This window comes from Callionymus lyra, chromosome 15 (genome assembly GCF_982586985.1).
Source record: "Callionymus lyra chromosome 15, fCalLyr1.hap1.1, whole genome shotgun sequence".
Classification (NCBI taxonomy): domain Eukaryota; kingdom Metazoa; phylum Chordata; class Actinopteri; order Syngnathiformes; family Callionymidae; genus Callionymus; species Callionymus lyra.
The window spans coordinates 15,371,629-15,393,545 of record NC_141832.1 but is presented as its reverse complement, the minus strand read 5'-3'; the positions used below and the strand labels follow the sequence as shown (position 1 = coordinate 15,393,545).

Here is a 21,917-nt window from a genome sequence, read left to right as displayed (position 1 = left end):
CTTAACTAATATCAGGTACATTGATGTTGCCTGAGGGCCGCTGCAGTTTTTTGGCTGATGCTCCGCCCTCCAGAGAGAGACAACACCTTCGGAGAGTAGAAGTCACCACACTGACTAGTCGAGCACACGTACGCAACCCGAAATCACACGGGTCTTCCAAATAAAAAAAAAAGCCAGCTCGGGCCGGGGGAGTCATCGCGACCGGACGCCGGAGTTCTCGCCGTTCGTCGGACAACGAGGGTCAATTTTGTGTCAACGTGAGAAGGTAAATCAAATATTCTTCACTGCTAGCATCAAGTTATAATTATTTTAATATAATATTGTGGGTTATTGTGAAAAAAATGATGGATTTTGTTATAAAAAAGTGTAATTTTAAGGATTTTTAGTCAAAATAAAAATGCATTTGTCATTAAATTGAAAAAAAAGGGACGCAAACAAATGAGTAAAGTATTTTATTAAATTATAAGACTTGTTTTTAAAGGTAAAAGAGGATTTAAAAGGTGAAAATAATTCAGTGGAAATGTAAGAATCTTTTTTAGTTTAAAAAGGGAGTGTCTTTGTGTGCCATTACAGTTGGACAGAAACTTGAGTGACAACTTCTTGCGACAGCTCACGACAAGCAGGTTCCTCAGAGCAGCAACACTCACAGCTCTAGGGGACGTTTCACTTTAAACAAGTTCAAATCAATACAAAAAATTCAACCTCAGAATTTGATATCGGACGCTCCGTTATTCGGCTTCTCGGGGCGGCGAAAAAAAAAAACAACCCTTCTCACAGGTGGAGATGATGAGTTGCATCCCGCAGGTGTAGTCATGGGAAGCAGGTGGCTCGAGGTTCCCACGCCGACGGAGTTTTTAAAGCGAGGGTGAGAGGAAGAGCAAGTCCGTGCACGCTCGCGGTAGTGCTAGCAGTGCCGTGTCTGTACACCTGTCTCACCGGCGCTGCAACTGCACCGGCGGACCAGTGAGATCAGACAGGTGAGCACAGGCTGGACGGACAGATGACTACCTAGACTCGGATGAGTAAGCGTCACTTGGCGAGGATCGGATCGGGCTTTTTTTTTTTTTTTAAATTCTGGATGGAAGTTACAGATGGTGTGACAGTTGTGGAAATACATTAGCCCTCGGGTGCAGTGTTTTGTGGTGCTAGAGATTTTTTTTTTTTTTTTTTCAAAGGGAACTAGAAAAAGTCAACAACCCTCCCACCCAACCGGTCAAGCAGCTACCCTTCGCATCAATACTTGCAAGTCGAGTTGTCGACAGAAAAGCATGCAATGATTTTTTTTTATTTTTAGGTTTCAGCCTCAGTCTCTCCCTCGGGCAAGAGTGGGGGAAACACAATTGAGTTTGCTTTGATATGGAGGAGACATTTTAAAATAGATATTAAATGATAAGAAATAGGAATATCTCATTTATAAATATTTGGTTTGACATATTTAATTTTCCTTTTAACATACTTGCATAGACTTAAAAAAGGGCGTTAGCGTCATTTTTCGGCCGATCGTGACAGATTTAACAATTGTAAAAAATATGCATTACATGGTTTTTTAACTGTATATTATAAAAAAAAGGGATTTTTAAAAATTACAAGTGCAAATCATTAAAAAATGTAATGCATGTTAAAAGATAATGCTGATTAAAAAAAATTGCTTAAGATTTACTTTGAAGGACAATAAACAGCAAAAAAGAACAGAAATTAAAAGTTAAAAACCATTAAAAAATATCTTTAACAATATTACAGCTGAAAAAATGTTGAGTTATAAAACTATAAAAAAAACAAACAAATGAGACGCTCTTTTTTGGAAAAGAAAAAGGAAATTTCCTGGATTTATTTCAGAAAAGATAATAATATGAATCTTTTTTGTTATTGTCATGTGTATTGTCATTAATTAAACAAAAGCTAAAAGGATTTTTCATTGTATATTTTAATAAAGTAAGTATTTCATATTTTAAAAAAATGGTTAAAAAAAATGTAATGCATTAAAAAAAAAAGGTTGATTAAAAAAAGTTTCTTCTACTTTGAAGGACAAGAAACAAAGAGAATATAAAAGTTAAAAACCATTAAAAAATATCTTTAACAAGTTTACAGCTGAACAAGTGATGAGTTATAAATCATTTGTACAAAATGAATGAATAAGTATGTTTTGAAAAAAAAAAAGGACATTTTCTGGATTTGTCTCAGAAAAGAAAACAACACGTTTCTTTGTTTATTGTCATTTGCTTGTTTGCCTTCTTTCTTTCTTCTCTTGCTTTCTCTCAGTTTATCTCGTTTTGTTTAGTTTTTTTCTCTCATTATTGCTCTAATACATTTTGTAGTAAATGATGATGATAAACAGTATTTTCATCAGATTCTTTTGTCAACCATACATTAAAAGAGGGATTTTTTATTATTTATAAATTATAAATATTTTAAAAAAGGGAAATTTATGTTGTGAGATGAAAAAATTAATATCTTCCTTAGATGTTTTCAAATGTTTCCTCAAACATCTCAACTCAACTGTCTTTCGCAGAGACCTCAAGATGGAATCTACTCAAGAACGCAAGCCAAAGCGGCCGCACTACATCCCGCGACCACCGGGGAAGCCGTTCAAGTACCAGTGTTTCCAGTGCCCGTTCACCTGCAACGAGAAGTCCCATCTCTTCAACCACATGAAATACAACCTCTGCAAGAACTCCATCTCGTTGATGTCTCAGAAAAACGGGCAGACGCCCAAGCAGGTCAAGGGCGTCTCGAAGACGGTCCCCGTGGCCCCCAAGGATGGTCCCGACCCCCCGGGGAAACCCTCTCCTCCTCCTCCGGACGAGGACCAGGAGGAGAGCGACGAGGTCGAAGTGGACGTCGAGTCCGACGGTCCGGATGTCGTCAGACCGACGGACGAGTGTCGGGGACGCCCTTCCGCCTTCTCCGTGGTCACGCCCAGCCGGGATGACGCCGAACCCTTCAAGTCGGAGGAGGATTCTGAAGCTCTTGAAAGACCCACTTTTCCATGGAATGCCGTCAACTTAAAACCCTTCCCCACGGCCATGCCCGAGTACGCTCCGTATCTACTGCCAGACCGGACCCTCTACCCCCCATTTTACGTTCCCGGGGGCCACAACGAACAAACTCCTCCGTCCTTAGCTCCTGACCCACAGAGGCCGGTGGTTCCCCAACCTCTCCCGCCGCCTCACTCCGCCCTCTTTCCACCATATCCATACAGATACTGCCACCCCATTCACCCCGGACCCCCTTACGATTACACCCTCTACAGACCCTACGAGCTTCCACTGCCACTCCCAGGGTCCAGATATCTTCCTCTGTACAACCCTACGCTCGGGCCGAACGGTTATGACTTTTACATGCGAGCGCACCACGAGCACGACCACGCCACGACCCAAGAGGAGACGAGCGAAAGACCGCAAAAGGAGACCAGGTTGAGCCCCAAAGAGGGATGTTCGGCCTTAGGGTCTCCGGACAGACCCTGTCAGGCGAACGTCGTCCTGAAGGACATGGAAGGTCCTCGGTATACAAACATGGACGAGTCCATTTCCAGTCCAAGACGCCAACTGATGAGCGTTGAGTCCAGTCAAAGGGACACCAGACTTGAGGATTCGGCGAAGGGTTTGCTGAAGTTAAGCCGGGCGGCGGCTGTGAGCGGGTAAGGAGAGAATTTTTCGGGGGGAAAAAAGTATATCTAGTTATTAGTAGGGGGTCTGTTTTGACACGATACTTTTTACGTTACCGGGGCAACGACAGGACTTTTTACAATCAACCACAAATATTAATTAATCATGATTAATCGCATCATTTGTCCATCACAGACGTGTGAAAAATAAAGCTACCATCATCTACGAAAAAAGTGAAAACAGGTTCAACGATACGATACATTGTGATACGATAGTAACAAGGATATATATACGTATAGATAGTATTGTCGAGTACTTGACTCTGGTGTTGCAGAATTTTACAGATCACATGAGTCATGATTTTCATTTGTTTTAAAACAAAAATAAGCACAAAGATCAGCTTTAAAAGCTGCTGGAGTTAACTGTATCCTCTCATCCTCAGTTGTCCCAAGAGCTCGCAGGATTTGATTGACCCTCTAGCTTTGGGGTTTAATTGCAACACAAAAATAATCTATTGTAAATAAGAAGAAAATCTAATTAATTTGTTTCATACAAAACTTATTGAAATATAATTCGTAAAATAGGATTTGGAAAGCCCTTGATAAATACATTGGAAAATAAAGAAAATTATATAATAATATCGATACAGTGCTGTTGAATTGTTCCTTTAGCTGCGGAGGACGTATTGACTGCTGCCATCTAGCGGCGGGAAGTTTAATTGCAACAAGAAAATGAACAAATACAATGAATATTTGCATTTTAATTGTAAATATATATTGGGAAAAAAAACGAATTCCTTAATATTAATGGGAACATAAATATCCATTAAATGTGATTTGTAGGCCAAAAAATAAATAATAATTGCGATATTTTTAATCGCGATACAGTATATATAATGGAAAAAATATTGTGAAATTCAAGTGTATCAATAGATGCTATTAGTATATGCTAAATGTGTTCGTTCATCTCTTCTCAGATCTCCAGAGACTAAAGGATACTCGAGCGACTCAGAATACGCGTCGGAGAAAGAAGACGACGAGGACGACATGGCGCCGCTCAACCTCTCGACAAGAACCCGCGAGAGCAGGCGGAACCACCAGGACAGGGAACGGGACGAGATGCCTCTGAACCTGAGCCTCCGGAGCCCGGAGCACAGCCCGACACTGACCGCTGCGGAGCGGTTTCAGCTGGACCAGGAGTCATGTGACCAGCGGCAAGCGGCGGCGCTCGCCCTCTGCCAGCTGGCCATCTCCAGCGCCATGGCCGCCACTCATCACGTGACCACTGAAGAAGACGTGGATTCGACGACGACAACCCTGAGCCTCGATGACGGCAGAGACTCGACTCGTGATAAAGCAACGCCGGGAACTAAAAGAACAATCTCAGAGCAGAGGAAGAAAAATGGCCACAAACCGAACAAAAAAGCCAAATTGCTCGGAAGAGCTACAAGCAGGAGGCGGCGCTGTTGATCAATGACTTTATTTTATACTAAATTAAAGCACTCTAGATTCATAGGATGATGTGCAATGTTTTGTATTATAAGTATATACATATTTTAACATAATACTGCTTGGGAGGAGGGTTTGCTTCTGCCATGAAGAAAATGTGTCTTTCCATCTCCTGGCTCTGATGATAACTTTGTCGAATTATTAAATTGTTGTTTTTTTTTATATATATATATAATGTAAATCTTATTATTAAACAAATTTAAAAAAAAAAAAGGTTGGATTTATTTTGCCTTGAAAATTATTCTCCTCATTTGCTTGAGTGGAATAAAAATGTGTCTGAGGTGATTAAAAAGTTGGGAGATTAATTCATTATTATATGTAATAAATTGATCTTATTAATCCGTTTTTAATCGCAACTAAAAAAAACAAGCTGAGAAAATATTTCAAGTCATTATACACGTAGACAAGTATAATACGATTCACCGGATCAATCAATGTCTACTTAAATTGCTTTTCCGGGTGAAAAGATAAAAACACAAAATTAACTAAACAAAAAGGCAACAAAAACAGTGAAGTTAGACAAATTATATTAACACAATCCTTAATAATTAAGCACACATTATGACCATTTAATTTATGACTATTTAAGTATATAATTTGACCTAGTATTCTGTCCATCACCATAAACTTCTGTCTAATATAAAGTTAAAACTTTATAACAAGTAGCTGTCGTAACCTTTCGTTCTCCCTTGTCTGAAATCTCAGCGAAAGAGAGGTTACGAGAGCAGATTACATTATGACATAATAAAAGCTTCACTCCTCCTCCAGCCGGCTGTAATCACGCCCTGCTTTGTTTATACAATGAGTCCCTTGGAGGTGGAGACCTACCGGATTGATGAAGCGCGGTGACACACCTTAATGTTTGACCAATCACAGCAGAGTGGGCGTGGTTACAGTAAACGGAAAAAAAGAAAAGTGTTTTCAGTGGGCGGGGCTTAAGATATAATGTTCATATTTCAATGAAAAGAGAGTTTTGAACAAACAGAATACAGGTTATTTTAGTCGTCACCTACCGTCTGACAGTCTGGAGGGCAGCAGCAGGCCTCGCCGCCCCAGTTCAGCCAGTGCCAGGCAGCCGCCGTGCAGCGTGTTGTCGTCCTCCAGGTAGCTGTTGTACGAACAATGACAGTCGGGTTCAAACAGTATTTTTTACATGATGCAAAACAGAAGGAACGTACATGAAACACTCCAGCACAGATCCAACGACGTCGTCCGCCAGCTCTTTGGGAAGTCGCCCAGTGACCCTCCCGACTCTGAAAATAACATTTGTGAAATTAAATGACCTTTAAAGTTGAGTTTTAAGTGATTAAAAGGAGCAAGAATCACCCTTTAGCTGCAGACCAGCGAACATCCAACTTTGTGTCCTTCAAACCGACCAGCAGTTGCTCTGGAAAATAAATAAACTTGTGACTAAAATGATCAAATAAAGTATTAACCTCCTTAAATGATGACCGACCTATCACCGTCTCCACTTCCTCCGGAATGTCATAGTCTTCCTCCTCCTGTGCGTCGACTTTCGCTGCTTTGACTGGAGGCGCTTGTGAGGTGGAGAGGTTTGCGGCGAGAGAGCGACTGCCTCTCTGGTACCTGAGATGGACCACCACACGTTTAGAAGTGATTCATGATGAGGTACGTTGTCATTGTGTCGGACCTCCACGCCGCCACACGGGGCTTGAGGAACGTCAAGCCGAGTCTCTGGATGAGTTTGGCGCCCAGTTTCCTTAAGCGCGTTTCTTTGCTGTCCGAGAGTTTCTTCTCTTTTAGGCACTGCAAGACTTTAGGAGCTGAAAAAACACCCAAATATTTTAAAGATTATTGACAGATTAAAATACAGATACATGTATTGTGTGTCAATTTTACTCTTTAAATGATCTTTTTTTCATAGTTTTATCATAGTTTTATTACGGTTTATGTTTCAATAAAGTGTGTAAAATTCAATTATTTGATTAATTTACATACTATTCACTTATTAACAATATTAACAGCATTTGTTCATTTTTGTGTTGCAATTAAACATCCGGCCGCTAGATGGCATCAGTCATTGCGTCCTTGACAGCTAAAGTTATAATAACATTTCTGCGGGATCCTGTTGATGACTGAGGACGAGAGGATTCAGTCAACTCAAGCAGCTTTTAAAGCTGATGTTTGGACATATTTTGTTTTTTAAAACAAATTAAAGTGGTTACGACTTTGTCAAGAGTCATGTGGTCTGTAAATTCTGCAACACCAGAGTCAAGTACTCGACAATACTACGACTATGTCCTTGTGACTACAGTACTATACTTCATTATAGTGTATTGTTACATCTGTATCGTGGTAAGTATCTTATTGCCAGATTCTTGCGCCTACACCATCCTATTATTTTAATACAGTTTTACTTTTCAATCCTCATGTTTATAAAGCAACAAACTCATGGCTGAGTCTCCATATGTAGATGACTGAGGACAAGAGGATACAGTTGACTCCACTAATTTTTAAAGCTGATGTTTAGACATATTTTGGTTTTTAAAACAAATGAAAGCAGTTACGACTTCGTCAAGAGTCATGTGGTCTGTAAATACTGCAACACCAGAGTCAAGTACTCGACAATACTACAAGTATATCCTTGTTTTATTTTTATTGTGTCCTGTCACACTGGTCAAATCAACATGATTTTTTCCAACAAATCGTTTATTCCAAACAGTTCAGGTGAAAATGCAGAACTTACCATATGGAAGGAGGTCTTCTCGTTTGCCGTGTTTGAACATCTTAGCCTAAAGAAAATGGAATCAAAAGATTATTATAAAACTTGGAAGTTCTGGAGTTTGTTTTGTATTGACTTTTTTTTTTTTCTACATTTAAAAATAAAATCTTGTTATTTAGAACACATGTCCAAGTGTACAAAGAATGCTTTTGTTGTTCCAGTTGCAAGTATTTGTGAGTGAGCTCTGGACAATACGCTGCTTTAGGCGCTCTAAAGTGCACAAAGACATGCTTTGTAAACATGTTGTTCAAGTTTAGACCCACAGTATGTGATGTGTTGTGTATTTGCCCGAGGCTGGAATAACTTCCTAGTGCGTTCATCCTTTAAGGATGCTGTTCATTCGATTCATTTGAATCATAAACGGTTCATAAGAAAGTGTTGCTTTTATCATTGTCTTAACTATCATCTTAAACTCCTGTTATAGTAAAGGATGAACAAAGTGTCACGAATAATAGTTTACGACATGAACCGTTTGTCTCACAGCAATAGAAGACGCACTCAAATACAGGTGCACAACAAACCTGCCAGATCCGCACCAAGTCATGCGCGAAAGCACACTAGTGAGTTTAGGGTACGTTTACAGAGCTTGCCCATCATTCATAGTGGCCCTTGAGTCTATATGTGAAGGGTGGGGTGAGAGAAACGTGACGTGTACCAGGGCTTGCAGGGCGCCGGCCAACGCCATGATGCCGCTGATCAACAGGTCGCTGGTGTCCGATATGGTGGCGAGACTCCAGTCCACGAAGCCACTCAGATGCTTCTGTTTGACGTCAGGGCGTGTCATGAACCTGTGCAAGCATAAAACACAGAAACGTTTTAAACGGGGCCTATAAAAGAACAACATTACCCTCTGCTGGTGAAAAAAATAACTAGAAATGAAATGAGATTTTCTCCGCTCCTTTCTTCCCATTGCGGTCAGGATATCTAATTAATATATATATATATATATATATATATATATATATATATATATATATATATATACAGTATATATAATGTTATTCAATATATTAATAAGTATTCCCCCTACTCTGTTTACGTGTATTAATGTTTGATGCTGTTGATTTCTTTACCTTTGTTTATTTTTATTTTGCTCTTTTGTATGGTTTAGTGTACATTTACTTTATTAGTGTTGTTGTTATTATTTTTTAACGGGTACTGTAAGTCTTATTCGTGTTTGTATGCTAATCATTGCTTGGGACTAAATACATTTCCCCAACGTGGGACGAATAAAAGCATATCTTTATTACCCTTTTCAAGTGTTAGCAAAAAATAAAAATGTTTCTTTTTATTTCAATATTCCTAAGAATTGCTGGACTTTTTTAAGGGTATAAGAAAATGTTTATATAACGATATTTTGTAATATTTGTATTCCTGATACTGTAATTGATATTCAATAGCACTGTATAGATATATATAAAAAAAAACATTTTTTAACCTTTCAAATAACATTTAAGTTAAGTTAAGTATAAAAGAAAATGATTCAATGTTTTATTTTAAAATTAATACTTAAATATTCACTGCGTTTATTTATTTGTGTGCTGCAATTAAACCTCTGGCCACTAGTACACTTACATTTATTGTAAATATTTTAAAAGGAATTTCACATTTGATAAGAGGAAGTATTTGCGCATTTCTTTGTTGTAAAATCCAGAAAAAGTGTTGTTTATTTGAAAGAAACAATATATCTTTGGGAGGCTTCAATCATTTAACATCTGCAAGAAGCTCCTCTGCATGTTCTACCAGTCTGTGGTGGCCAGTGTCCTGTTCTATGCTGTGGTGTGTTGGGGTAGAAATGTGTCCAAGAGGAGTGTCAACAGGTTGGACAGGTTGATCATGAGGGCTGGTTCTGTGGTTGGAATGAAGCTGGACTCACTGGTGACAGTTGCTGAGAGGAGATCCTTGAACAAACTACTGTCCATCATGGATAATGACAGTCATCCTCTGAGCACTGTCATCAGTGAGCAGAGAAGCAGAATGAGTGCACGAATGCTCCTCCCAGGTGCAAAACAAAACAATTAAATTAGCTATTAAATTGTACAATTCTGAGTTTGGGGGCAGGAGTGGAGTGAAAGTATCTAGATGTTCTGTTCTATGTTAGTCTTCGTATCCTTTGTCTTTGTTGTTTTTCTTTGACCTATGTTCTTTGTCTTTATCTTTAGACTTAGATTGTGTAATTGTGTTCTTTCTCTGTATTTCTCTTGTTCTTATTTTATTTTTATTTATTTATATATTTTTTTATAAAAAATTGCTGTATGTATTGGCTATTGGAAAAAAACAATTTCATCAATCAATAAAGTTTTACCTTACCTTACCTTACCTTATATGGTATGTATCGTGATGCGTATCGTATCGCCAGATTCTTGCCAATACACAGTTATGATTGTTGTTTATATCAAATTCTTTGTAACATAAACTATATATCTATACTTGGTATAAAAAGAACACAAATTCATTAATTAAATGTTTGTAGCTAAGGAACATTGTATGTTATTTTAATATTCAGTTCAGTTCAGTTTATTTTAAAAAAGCCAAAGTTTGGACACACCGAACAGACTCAGTCAAAGTTTTTGCAGTTTTCCAGTCCAGCTGACCTTCGTTTCTGAAAGTAATGATGGTCACTTGTTGCTCTTATTTTAGCTGAATGATAATCTACAATCTAAATAGTCATGAAAACAAAGAAAACACAGTGAATGAAAGGGTGTGTCCAAACTTTTGGCCTGTACTGTATGTGGTAATATAGTGCATTTTTATGTATTCCATATTCTCACGGTAAAGATTTGCTCCTGAAGAAAATTACGTAAAGAATAATTTGAAATATTATGTAACGATACATTTTTAAAAAATATGTTAAGGGGAGATGTAAGGAAGAGGAAAACAACCAATGAGGATGTGCAGAAAAGGTGAAGGAAGACTTAAGATCACTTACAAAATAGAGTTAAACTCACTTTGATATCAATACGGCTGCAGCATCAACAGAACTGTCGCCAACCCCCAGGTACACCTGCAATGTCAAACAAGTTATTAATAAACTACAAACACATGCCCATATTTGAGGTTTTTTTTTAATAAAAAAGGTCTGAGAAAATAGACCTGGTCAACAGGGTAAAGCCAGAAATACCTGTATCTCTCTCAACCTAAAACATGGCTTATCTTATTTTCTTTCTGGATATAAGAGCTTGTTTTGGGGATAACAATTAAGTAAAAATTGATTCCTGGAATAAGGATGTCAACTTGCCTTTGCATGTGCTAGGATGCGTTCCTTGATCGGCTCGTTCTTCCCACCGTCCAAATCCCCGTCGAGGAGCGAGAGATCGAACGGTATGAGACAAGTCGTCGACAGCCACAGCAGCAGAATGTAACGTGTTTCCCATGTCTAGAGCAAGAGGAAACAAAATAAAGAGATTTATAAAAAAATATGAAAAACCATTACTTAAGAATCCATTTGTTTGTTAACAGACAAAGATAATGACAAATATTGTAGTGTTCAGTTGATGCTTGACTTTTTATGACATCTTACCTCAGTGTCTGTTGGATCTTGCTTCGTCAGCAAATCCAGAACCGGCTGAATATCGGAGACTTCGTGGGGAAGAAGCTGCATGAATGTTTTATAACCTCTCACCTATAAGGAAAATATATAGAACAATTAAAAGGAATATACAGTATATCTGACCAACTTCAAGACATATCTTTAAAAACCTATATTAACAGTCAGAGGGTCAAGTTTTCTTGTATTTATCCTGGGTTTGTTTCAGAATGTTAAAAAGCTAACAGTTGAATTATAAGGTTCTTGGTTCTGTTGTTCTATTGCATTTCCGTGTTTTATCCTATTTTATTCTGTACTGCCACCACAAAAACACTATGTTGTGTTTACAACACTGGCAATAAAAGTTTCTGATTCTGATTTGTATACAACACAAACCTCCCGAAATATTTTTGAGGGAAGAATACACAAATAAGTAGAAATTCAAAAGTGACTTGACAAATAAGCATGTTTAATAAATGTGGATATATTGCTTTTCTAGTGTTAAATTGAGTAACAAAGTATAGGTCGATACGATTTATTAAACCATTACCTCTGAGGTAAAGAGTAAACGATGAAATGAACGCATTGAAGTAAAACGTTGATTTATAATTATGAAAGTAAGACGATCTCACGGATCTTCACTGACCTTGCAGACGGTGTAGAGGAAGTTGAAGCCCAGGTGAACCAGGTGAGGTGGCGTGTCATCACTCCTGACATACTCCAGAAGCAGGTTTATTATCCATTCTGAAACACAACACCTCAAATAAATAAGAGGAGATCTTGACACATGTTTACTATACATCTGGTCATTACAGGTAAGATGCTTCTGAAGGTTTACCCAAGTGTGAGTCCAGAAGATGAGGCTGATCCTGGTATCTATTCATAATAACTGAAAAAACATAAAGATGGACATTTGTTATTATATCTGAAGGTGTTTATGTTGAGCTAGACAGGCGGTCCTACCCAGGAACTTTTCTTTCGCAGACTCCTGGAGCACCTGGTCTCGTCCAGGCAAGCTTGCGATGAGGGTCTTGACCTCCTCGGACTCACTGAAGCCCACACAGGACTTGACGATCCCCTCAGACTCTCCATCAGCGCCGACCTGCTCCTCCTCAGTGTCCGAGGAATCCATCGTCATGGGTTAGCGTTAGCTTGCTAGCTTTTTACCAGGACCTAAATAATGTAACTATTGTCATGGAAACATGTATTTACACTAAGGTTTATACACAGTAAACGATAAAAAAAAGAGAAAACACTTTCACAGGACAAGTAAGAATGTAAACTACAGTTCATTCTGCGTCACGCCCGTCTAATGGTAGCTTTTCGATCTATTGAGTTGATCAGCGCCTCCTAGTGTAGGGGAGGTGCTTTACATAAACATAAACGTTAAAAAAGGAAATAACATTAATTTTTTTACAGATTCTTTTTAACATGTTATGAAATATAATTACTACTATGGTTGCTATGTCGATCATTATTTTATGTTTTTATTACTGCATTTAATTGAATAATTATATTCTCATTGATTTCTTATTTTTTTGTAATATATACACCCTCTGCGTCTAAAGGTAATGTCTGTGCATTTTTAAACCTTTTTTGTGAACAGCTGCGACTACTGAAATTTCCACAATGTGGGATAAATAATGGTGCACCAATCAATCAAACCACCATGTTACATGATATTAAAATAAAAAACAACAATAAAAAAACGTCACATAAATCTGCTCAAATTTTAAGAAAATATAGAAGAATATTGGAGATAACATTATGTTGCACAAAATTAAAGTTTCCGATATGCTCAACAAAACATTGGTTTCATTGTTTTTTATTGAGAGGCCAATGAAACAAAACTAAACTAAAAGTACAACACTGCAGAAAACTGGATCTGGAGCTTATAATCCATGCATTTTGTCTTCTTGTTTAGACTATTGTTACAATTTATTCCCATGTCTAAACAAGAAGGATCTGTCTCGCCTGCGGTTAAGACAAAACTCTGCAGCGAGAATTCTGACCTGCTCTAGTAGAAGAACTCACATTTCTCCGATCCTTAAAACTCTTCACTGGCTGCCAGTTTCTTTCAGGATCAACTTTAAAATTCTGGTTCTTACTTTCAGATCTATTCATGGTCAGACCTTCCATCAGTGATCTGATCCACCCTTACACCCCAGCTCGGGCTCTGAGGTCTGTGGATCAGAATCTACTGATGGTTCCTGAACACGGTTCAGGACCAGAGGAGAGAAATCCTTCCAGGCTGTTGCTCCTAAGCTTTGGAACGATCTTCCTCTCTCTCCGTTTTTGATGATCTACTGACTCCTTCAAGAAACATCTTAAGACCTTCTTATTTGCCTTGATTCTCTGAGACTCCTGTGTTTGTCTTGGTGTTGTCTTGATCTTTTAAGTATATCTTTTATTGGGTCGATCGTTTTGATTGTTTAAGCGCTTTGTCACCCTGGTCTGGAAGAGCGCTCTACAAATATAAATTACTTACTTAATTATTTACTTACTATTGTAACAAGAAGGATCTCTCTCGCCTGCAGTTACAAAACTCTGCAGCGAGAATTCTGACCCGCTGTAGTAGAAGAACTCACATTCAGTCCCATGCATTAGGTGAGCAGAAATTGTTGGACATTTAATGCCAGCTCTGTTTTTATACCTTTAGTTTAAAAAAAACTTGTAATACAGCAATAACATATAAGATTTAATATATATATTAGTGCTCCTTTTGTTTTTCTTGCTTTGATATTTGTACAATTGCTTTATAGGTGAGGTTGTAGTTGGTTATAGCTAATGTTATATCTCTGTTTTTAACTTAATTGTTTGCTTATAATGTTTTTTTTATTATTGTGCAAATAAACAATAAGCTTAGTCTGTCTCGTCCATCTTCACACTACTGTGGCTCTCTTTCTTGGGTCTGTCTCGCTGGATTCACTTCAGCAGGTCCTTCATGATCTTTATGGACGAGCCCCTGTAGCCTCCGCCGAAGTGGTTCCAGTGGTTCAGGTAGTGGAACAGCTGGTACAGTTGGCTTCTCTCGGCGAAACCCGCCGCTTTGGGAACCTTCTCGTGATAAGCCGAGTAGAAGGAGCCGCTGAAGCTGCCGAACATCCCCGTGATCGCCAACTCAAACTCCGAGTGGCCGTAGAAGGAGGCGGGGTCAAAGACCACCGGTCCGTTCGCACATTCCGACACGTTTCCTCCCCACAGGTCACCGTGAAGAAGAGCCGGGACCACCTGCACATCTTTGAAGAAATGAGGGATCTTTAGCTGGAGGAAGACAGAAGCATATCCAGGTTATCTTTTGAACATTTTTGTCACAAGACAAAGACATATAATAAAAAAAAGTACCTGCAGTGCAGCCCATAGTTCTCTGGCTTCTCTATCTCCATAGTTTTCTTCAGTCAGGTTCAGTTGATGCTGCAGTCGTTGTTGGGAATAAAACGTCACCCAGTCGTCATGCCAATCATTATTCTGGTGAAGAAAATGAGGAGAGTCATAGTTAGTAGTGAGTAAAATGCGGTAATTTAATAAACAATACATATATACCAGGGGTAAATATCCACAGCAGGTTGTTACAGAGAACCCAAATTTATCGATGTAGTTTTCCTCAAACTGTCCGGCTCCTTTCCCTGTTAGGACGAACAAGAAATGCATGAAATAAACAAGATTTCTCTTGATGATATTGAAAATAACAGAATAAATCAAGTTTAAATACATTTAATAGTAAAATAAGAGTGTGATTCTTGAAAAACAGTCTGGTTGCACAGCTGCAATCTGAGGCCCCTGCAGCCGCTCACTCAAGCCCCTTTACAGAATAGTTATATACAGGAGGTTCATATTAAAATATTTAAAATTAATCTCAAATAATATGAGTTGGATTACCTACAGTCTGCTGCTCCTTCTTTATTCTTTCCAGCTGCTGTTGGTTGTGAAGATGCAGATCAGCCAACTGCTCACCAAGCTGCTTTGAACACCTGACCAAAAATATTGTTAATAATTATATAAATTACAGAAATTATGAATAAATAAATACATGTATGACTACAGAACAAAATGTATGAATACATATATGTATATATAGACCAACCAATGCTAGTTAAAACTAAAATCGAAAGTCATTTATTGATTTATTTCATCATCTTTTATATTTATTTACACATTCATTTATTAATTTATTAACATTTTATTCTGCATTTATTTATAATTCATAAAAAATAAACGTATAAACGTCACAGTTATTCAAAAACGAAAACCTAATAAAAGGTTAATCTAATATGATTTGTATATCTTGTCTTTTCGTTGTATATAGATTGTTTGTCGCCTCCTGACCTTTTAATGCTTTTAACTTTTTAACTCTAGCACTCTGAGCTGTTGTTGATGACAATTCATGACAAATAAAATGTATTTTTATTAATATTATATTTTAATTATTCAAGCAAAAAACTTTTTCTTACGTTTCAACTTCAGGTAGCGATGGCACAATTTCCTCAGAAGATGGCGCTGTGGCACTGTTTAATTTACACCTCTATATGCATTTTCAATGGACTATAATATAGGACAAGCTACAGGTTGTTAAACCCCTGTGTTATCTCACCTTCAAGATGCCCAAAACAAATGTGTTTGTGGTATCCCTTGTGTTGTCTCTTGGTCAAGATACCAGAACATTGACTCTTGGTTTTGACAACACAGATCAAAAATTAGAAGCCATTATTACATATTATTATTTACAAAATGTATACATTATTATAATCAATTATTTTAATTATTTTAACATATTTAATTTATTGTAATCATTGTTTTTATTCTGCATATTATAATAATAATCATGGGGACTCCTCTCTTGTCAAATTGCACTGAGATAATTTGGGAATAATCAAGAAAAAAAGTAAAAAACATTAGTTGTGTGATTATACAAAAATCTACTCTGATGTTTGTGAGGCTTTATAATCAGTTGTGTGTCTCTATTTTATCTATTATAGTGACAAACATATAATTGTATCGTTTGTTTGATGGATGAAAACAATCGTACTTGTTCAGTCCTCTCATGTCCAGATGCTCCATCACCAACACACAACCTCGACCGGAGTCGAGCTCGATCACCTTCATAGGTTTAGGGACTTTAACTGTGTCCGTCTTCATGATCGCCTCCAGACTCGCCATCTCCCCGTCAAACATCCGTTTGGCCTGAGAGCATCAACACAGACCCTTAGCAAAAAGTAGTATACTTGAAGTTCAATTCATAAAGTATACTTAAGTATAAGTATTGTAAGTATATGTTCTTGTTGTGTACTACATTGGAACATTTTAAGTTTACAGAAGTATTATTTCAAGTATACTCATATCAATACTACAAGTGTAGTAGGTATACAGTACAAGTCTATAGTTTAGTTTACAGAAGTATACTTAAAGTAAACTCAAAGTACTCTTTTTTACCAATGTTTTATGTTCCTATGCAAATAAGTACAGATGCTATTTGCTATAAAACTCAACTCCAGGTCTATATAATCCTACACACATAGATTCATAATGGGGGTACTACCTCAAAACAATATGCACAGTGCCACAACAATTCCGTTGCAGTACTTAAAGTACATTTCATACATCAGTGTCAAAAATAAACAATTTTATTATAAAGCAAGCATACTTATAGTACACCTGAATAAACTTGTTTTAAGGGATGTCAAAAGTTAACTTGAAGCATATTACTTTGATTTGAGTGTGAACAAAGCAAGAAGACTTAAATATACTTATTTTTGCTTATGTAATATTCAAGTATAAGACTTAAATTCTATTATAAAATAAATATACTCATAATACACCTTAATATACTTGTTTTTGCTAATGGATGTCAAAAGTAATCTTCAAGTATATTACTTTAATTCTATTATAAAATAAATATACTGATAGTACACTGGAATATACTTGTCTTTGGTAATGGATCTAAAAGGTAATCTTCAAGTATAATACTTTAACCCTAATATAAAATAAATATACTGATTGTACACTGGAATATACTTGTTTTTGGTAATGAATGTCAAAGTAATCTTCAAGTATACTACTTTAATTGTATTATAAAATAAAAAATACTAAAAGCAACCTTAAATATATTTTTTTTTGCTAAAGGATTTCAAAAGTAATCTTCAAGTACATTACTTTAATTCTATTATAAAATAAATAAACTGATAGTACACTTGAATATTCTTGTTTTTCATAAGGTATGTCAAAAATAAACTTCAAGTAAACTACTTAAATTTTAGTATAAGATAAATATACTCATAGTACACCTAAATATACTTATTATTTCTTAGAGATATCAAAAGTAAACCTTCAGGTATACTGCTTTCATTTGAGTATAAGATAAATATAATCATAGTACACTTTTGCAAAGGGTTAACAAAAGTAAACTTACAAGTATACTACTTCAGTTTTTGAATAAAATACATACACTCAAATAAAATTGATTATACTTCTTTTTGCTAAAGGATGTCAAAAATAAACCTCAAGTAATAATTTAATTTTCATTATAAAATAAATATACTAAATCTTAATTTAATTAAACTTAAGTATACTTGTTTTTTGCTTGGGGGGTCCAAAAATATATACCACTTGAATTGTATTATAAAATAAGTACTTATTAAGGGATGTAAAAAGTAAATTTTAGTATAATTAAAATAATAAATAATCATAAAGTTACCTCGCTCTTGTGGTTGAGCTTCACAAACACTCTGCCGCCGTCAGTGTCGTAGCTCTGACCGTCGCTGATACAGCCTCCTCCAGAGTGACCCGTGGACTTCAGCACGCTGGTGCCCAACTCTCTCTTCAACTGAGCCTCCATGACTGTTTGAGTCTAACACCTGCAGGAAGTACTTTAGATCGGTGTCAAACTTTATCGGAGAAAAATCTGCAGACGTTGACTCCAATAAAAGTGCCTCAGATCAGTGCAGATCATCACACTGTAGGCCAGTGTTGTTTTCCTGTCATGTGACTTAAGGACGACCAATCACTGACTAAATAATATGTCACGTGTGCGTCGCCCTGGTTGCGGTCCAAACGCTACTTTAGCTGGATGCTAACGCTGCTAGCATCACAACATGGCTCCTGTAACACCGAGCAGTGGGGAAACATGTCTGCTCCTCGGAGCCACCGGCGTCGGGAAAACACTGCTGCTTAAACGCCTGAAACATATCCTGCCTTAGCAATAGTTTGTGTTTATTTTTTGTTTTTATCGTAAATGTACATACAGCGACTGTTATCACCGTGTATGTAAATACGACGTAATAACCGTTAACATGTTATATTTGTTATGAGTTATGTTGAATATACTTGTGTACACACATCATGTATCGATCCAAGTACAAGTGTGTTTTTTCTTAACGATTATATACATCTTATTTTACATGGGACAGGTTCACTGGACCCCCCTCCACCCACTCTTCCCACTGTAAGTTGTTCTCTAATTTATTTATTTTTAAAAGTCAAAAATTACTATCTTTCTTATTCATTTATTTTATTTATTATTATTGGAAAATACATTTCCTTTTTAGCATTTTACTTTTCCCTTATTTTAGTGACAGTAGAAGAAAATTGACTGAATATTTAATGGGTTCAAATCTTTTTGTGTGATGGTTCTTATGTGGTTGTATTTTAAATACGTTTTATAAAATAAAGTTATTTATTTATTTATTTACAAATGACGTGTCATTACATCCTCTGTATCAATGAAATCTAACTAGATGTCAGGACAAGTCACAATTTATCTTTCAAAACATATTTTATTCTCATCATAGTTATTCTACGGTTTATATTTCAATTATATATTTTATTTACAATAAACAAACAAATATTAACCACGTTCACTTTTGTGTTGCAATTAAACTTCCAGCTGCTAGATGGCAGCAGTCATCACATCCCCTCCCGAGCTAAAGGAACAAGGGAATCTGACTAGATCCAGACGATGACTGAGGACAAGAGGATACATTTAATTCCCGCAGCTTTTAAAGCTGATATTTGGACGTATTTTGGTTTTCAAAACAAATGAAAGCAGTTACGACTTTGTTAAGAGTCATGTGGTCTGTAAATTCTGCAACACCAGAGTCAAGTACTCGACAATACTACAAATATAACCTTGTTACTTCTGTATCGCTGCCCCTGTATCGTGATACCACATTCTTGACAATGCACATTACTATTTAATGCTTGAATGTTTCTATGAAATTTAACTTAAATTAGTGGAAATTGTCTAAAGTTGCCTGAAAGACATAAGGAAGTACATGAAAGTGACAATGTATGTATCCTTTTTTGTTTCTTCATCCACAGGTAGGAACCAACTTGACTGATCTGACTCTCAAGAAGAAGAAGAAAGTCACCATCAGAGAGTTGGGGGGTTGCATGGGACCCATATGGCCGAGTTACTTCAAAGACTCCACCTCTGTGATTGTAAGTAAAACATGGAAGCAGAGTTGAAGCCATGATGTAATCTGGGCGTTCCTCCAGTTCATGGTGGACTCCGCCAACATCACTCAAGTTTCCTCGTCCTGCATGCAGCTGTTGTCGGTTCTTTCAGCTCCACCTCTGCAGGCGGCCTCTGTTCTTCTGCTCTTCAACAAAAGGTGAGAAACTGAACTATTTTACAACATCTTATGATCAGTTTTTGAGCTATTTTCATGTGAAGATTTTTCTTGATATCTTTGACAGAGACATGCCCTGCACAATGAGTCTTACTGAAATGAAGTCACTGTTCCGTTTGGATGACATCATCGCATCGGCTTCCCAGCAAATCACAACGCTGGAACTCAGCGCTCGCTCCGGGCTGGGACTTCAAGAAGCCTTAAGCTGGTTGGAGACCACAGCTGTCAAATGACTAAGCGTGCGTTTATTTGTAGAGAATATTTTTGCATGTGTTCATGTTTGTCATAGTTCTTTTATGTTTTATTTTCCAATAAAGTTTTATCAAATAAAACCATTCTAATTTATTTTTTATTTTATTTACAATTGACATAACATCTCCCTGCATCCAGAGGAACAATGAAATGTTCCCGGTAAGGACTGAGGACGAGAGGATACATTCACAGTTCGGATTTAAAACATATTTTATTCTTATCATAGTTATTTTACTGTTTATATTTCAATTAAGTGTGCTTAAAAGTATATAATTCTATTTATTTACAATCCACATGAACATATTCATAGTTTTTGTTCATTTTTGTGTTATTAAGATCCTTTACTTGAAAATAGTCTATTTGACTTGACCATTAAACACTTTTTTTCTAAGATCATTAATGTTTATTTAACATTTACTTAAAATAATTTAAATTAAATACCTCAAAGTTACAGATGGTTTATAAACTAGTTCGATTTTTTAAATTATTATTTATAATTGACATGTCATAAAATCCCCTGCATCAAACGAAACAATGAAAACTTCCCAGCAAGGACTGACGACGAGACGATACATTTACAGTTTGGATTTTAAAACATATTTTATTCTTATCATAGTTATTTTATTTCAATTGAGTGTGCTTACAATTAATAATTCTATTTTGGGATTTACAATCAACATGCACATATTCATAGTTTTTATTCATTTTTGTGTTATTAAGATCCTTTACTTGAAAATAGTCTATTTGACTTGACCATTAAACACTTTTTTTCTAAGATTATTAATGTTTATTTAACATTTTCTTAAAATAATTTAAATTAAATAACTCAAAGTTACAGATGGTTTATAAACTAGTTCGATTTTTTAAATTATTATTTATAATTGACATGTCATAAAATCCCCTGCATCAAACGAAACAATGAAAACTTCCCAGCAAGGACTGACGACGAGACGATACATTTACAGTTTGGATTTTAAAACATATTTTATTCTTATCATAGTTATTTTATTTCAATTGAGTGTGCTTACAATTAATAATTCTATTTTGGGATTTACAATCAACATGCACATATTCATAGTTTTTATTCATTTTTGTGTTATTAAGATCCTTTACTTGAAAATAGTCTATTTGACTTGACCATTAAACACTTTTTTTCTAAGATTATTAATGTTTATTTAACATTTTCTTAAAATAATTTAAATTAAATAACTCAAAGTTACAGATGGTTTATAAACTAGTTCGATTTTTTAAATTATTATTTATAATTGACATGTCATAAAACCCCTGCATCAGACGAAACAATGAAAACTTCCCAGCAAGGACTGAGGACGAGAGGATACATTTACAGTTTGGATTTTAAAACATATACTTTAATCTTATCAGTTATTTAATTGTTTATATTTCAATTTAGTGTGCTTAAAATTAATAATTCTATTTTGGGATTTACAATCAACATGCACATATACATACCGTTTGTTCATTTTTGTGTTATTGTGATCCTTTTCTTGTAAAATTTCTGTTTGACCTGACCATAGTCATATCATAATCATTATCATATATGTATCAATAATAATATTTTTTTTCCAAGACTATTAATGTTTATTTAACATTTCCTTGAAATACTTTCAGTTCAATACCGGGAATTTACCTGTGATATAC

At 36.2% G+C, this 21,917-nt stretch overlaps 4 protein-coding genes across 5 annotated transcripts in view; 2 read left to right on the top strand and 2 right to left on the bottom strand.

Moving 5' to 3' along the window:
• Nucleotides 1-12,675, bottom strand: part of tbcd (tubulin folding cofactor D) — a 36,285-nt gene extending 23,610 nt beyond the window's left edge. Inside the window, exons 1-13 of the mRNA XM_087809360.1 lie at nucleotides 12,346-12,675; nucleotides 12,221-12,271; nucleotides 12,029-12,126; nucleotides 11,377-11,478; nucleotides 11,095-11,232; nucleotides 10,805-10,860; nucleotides 8,512-8,644; nucleotides 7,821-7,866; nucleotides 6,765-6,897; nucleotides 6,570-6,700; nucleotides 6,440-6,500; nucleotides 6,292-6,366; nucleotides 6,127-6,221 (exon numbers count right to left, since the gene is read on the bottom strand). Of these exons, the coding sequence (XP_087665486.1) occupies nucleotides 6,127-6,221; nucleotides 6,292-6,366; nucleotides 6,440-6,500; nucleotides 6,570-6,700; nucleotides 6,765-6,897; nucleotides 7,821-7,866; nucleotides 8,512-8,644; nucleotides 10,805-10,860; nucleotides 11,095-11,232; nucleotides 11,377-11,478; nucleotides 12,029-12,126; nucleotides 12,221-12,271; nucleotides 12,346-12,520 (1,294 nt within the window). The 5' untranslated portion in view covers nucleotides 12,521-12,675. The remainder of the gene's footprint in view (nucleotides 1-6,126; nucleotides 6,222-6,291; nucleotides 6,367-6,439; nucleotides 6,501-6,569; nucleotides 6,701-6,764; nucleotides 6,898-7,820; nucleotides 7,867-8,511; nucleotides 8,645-10,804; nucleotides 10,861-11,094; nucleotides 11,233-11,376; nucleotides 11,479-12,028; nucleotides 12,127-12,220; nucleotides 12,272-12,345) is intronic.
• znf750 (zinc finger protein 750) lies at nucleotides 118-5,338 on the top strand. Of its 2 annotated transcripts, none has more exons than XM_087810029.1 (3): nucleotides 118-265; nucleotides 2,510-3,637; nucleotides 4,582-5,338. In XM_087810029.1, exons 2-3 carry the CDS (start codon nucleotides 2,520-2,522, stop codon nucleotides 5,072-5,074), a joined length of 1,611 nt encoding a protein of 536 aa, XP_087666155.1. In that variant the 5' UTR covers nucleotides 118-265; nucleotides 2,510-2,519; the 3' UTR covers nucleotides 5,075-5,338. The 2 variants fall into 2 exon arrangements, with proteins under 2 accessions (XP_087666155.1, XP_087666156.1); XM_087810030.1 differs by lacking the exon at nucleotides 118-265 and adding an exon at nucleotides 815-977.
• Nucleotides 12,676-13,643: 968 nt separating the features above from the next.
• fn3krp (fructosamine 3 kinase related protein) lies at nucleotides 13,644-18,337 on the bottom strand. Its single transcript, XM_087809210.1, has 6 exons — nucleotides 18,074-18,337; nucleotides 16,409-16,563; nucleotides 15,262-15,353; nucleotides 14,926-15,008; nucleotides 14,728-14,850; nucleotides 13,644-14,646 (listed from the first exon to the last, which is right to left on the bottom strand). Exons 1-6 carry the CDS (start codon nucleotides 18,212-18,214, stop codon nucleotides 14,308-14,310), a joined length of 933 nt encoding a protein of 310 aa, XP_087665336.1. The 5' UTR covers nucleotides 18,215-18,337; the 3' UTR covers nucleotides 13,644-14,307.
• A 431-nt stretch (nucleotides 18,338-18,768) lies between these two features.
• On the top strand, nucleotides 18,769-20,314 carry arl16 (ARF like GTPase 16). The gene is made up of 4 exons (XM_087809478.1): nucleotides 18,769-18,820; nucleotides 19,696-19,815; nucleotides 19,873-19,988; nucleotides 20,074-20,314. The coding sequence occupies exons 2-4, from the start codon at nucleotides 19,768-19,770 to the stop codon at nucleotides 20,237-20,239; spliced, it is 330 nt and encodes a 109-aa protein (XP_087665604.1). The 5' UTR covers nucleotides 18,769-18,820; nucleotides 19,696-19,767; the 3' UTR covers nucleotides 20,240-20,314.
• The last annotated feature ends 1,603 nt before the right edge of the window (nucleotides 20,315-21,917 follow it).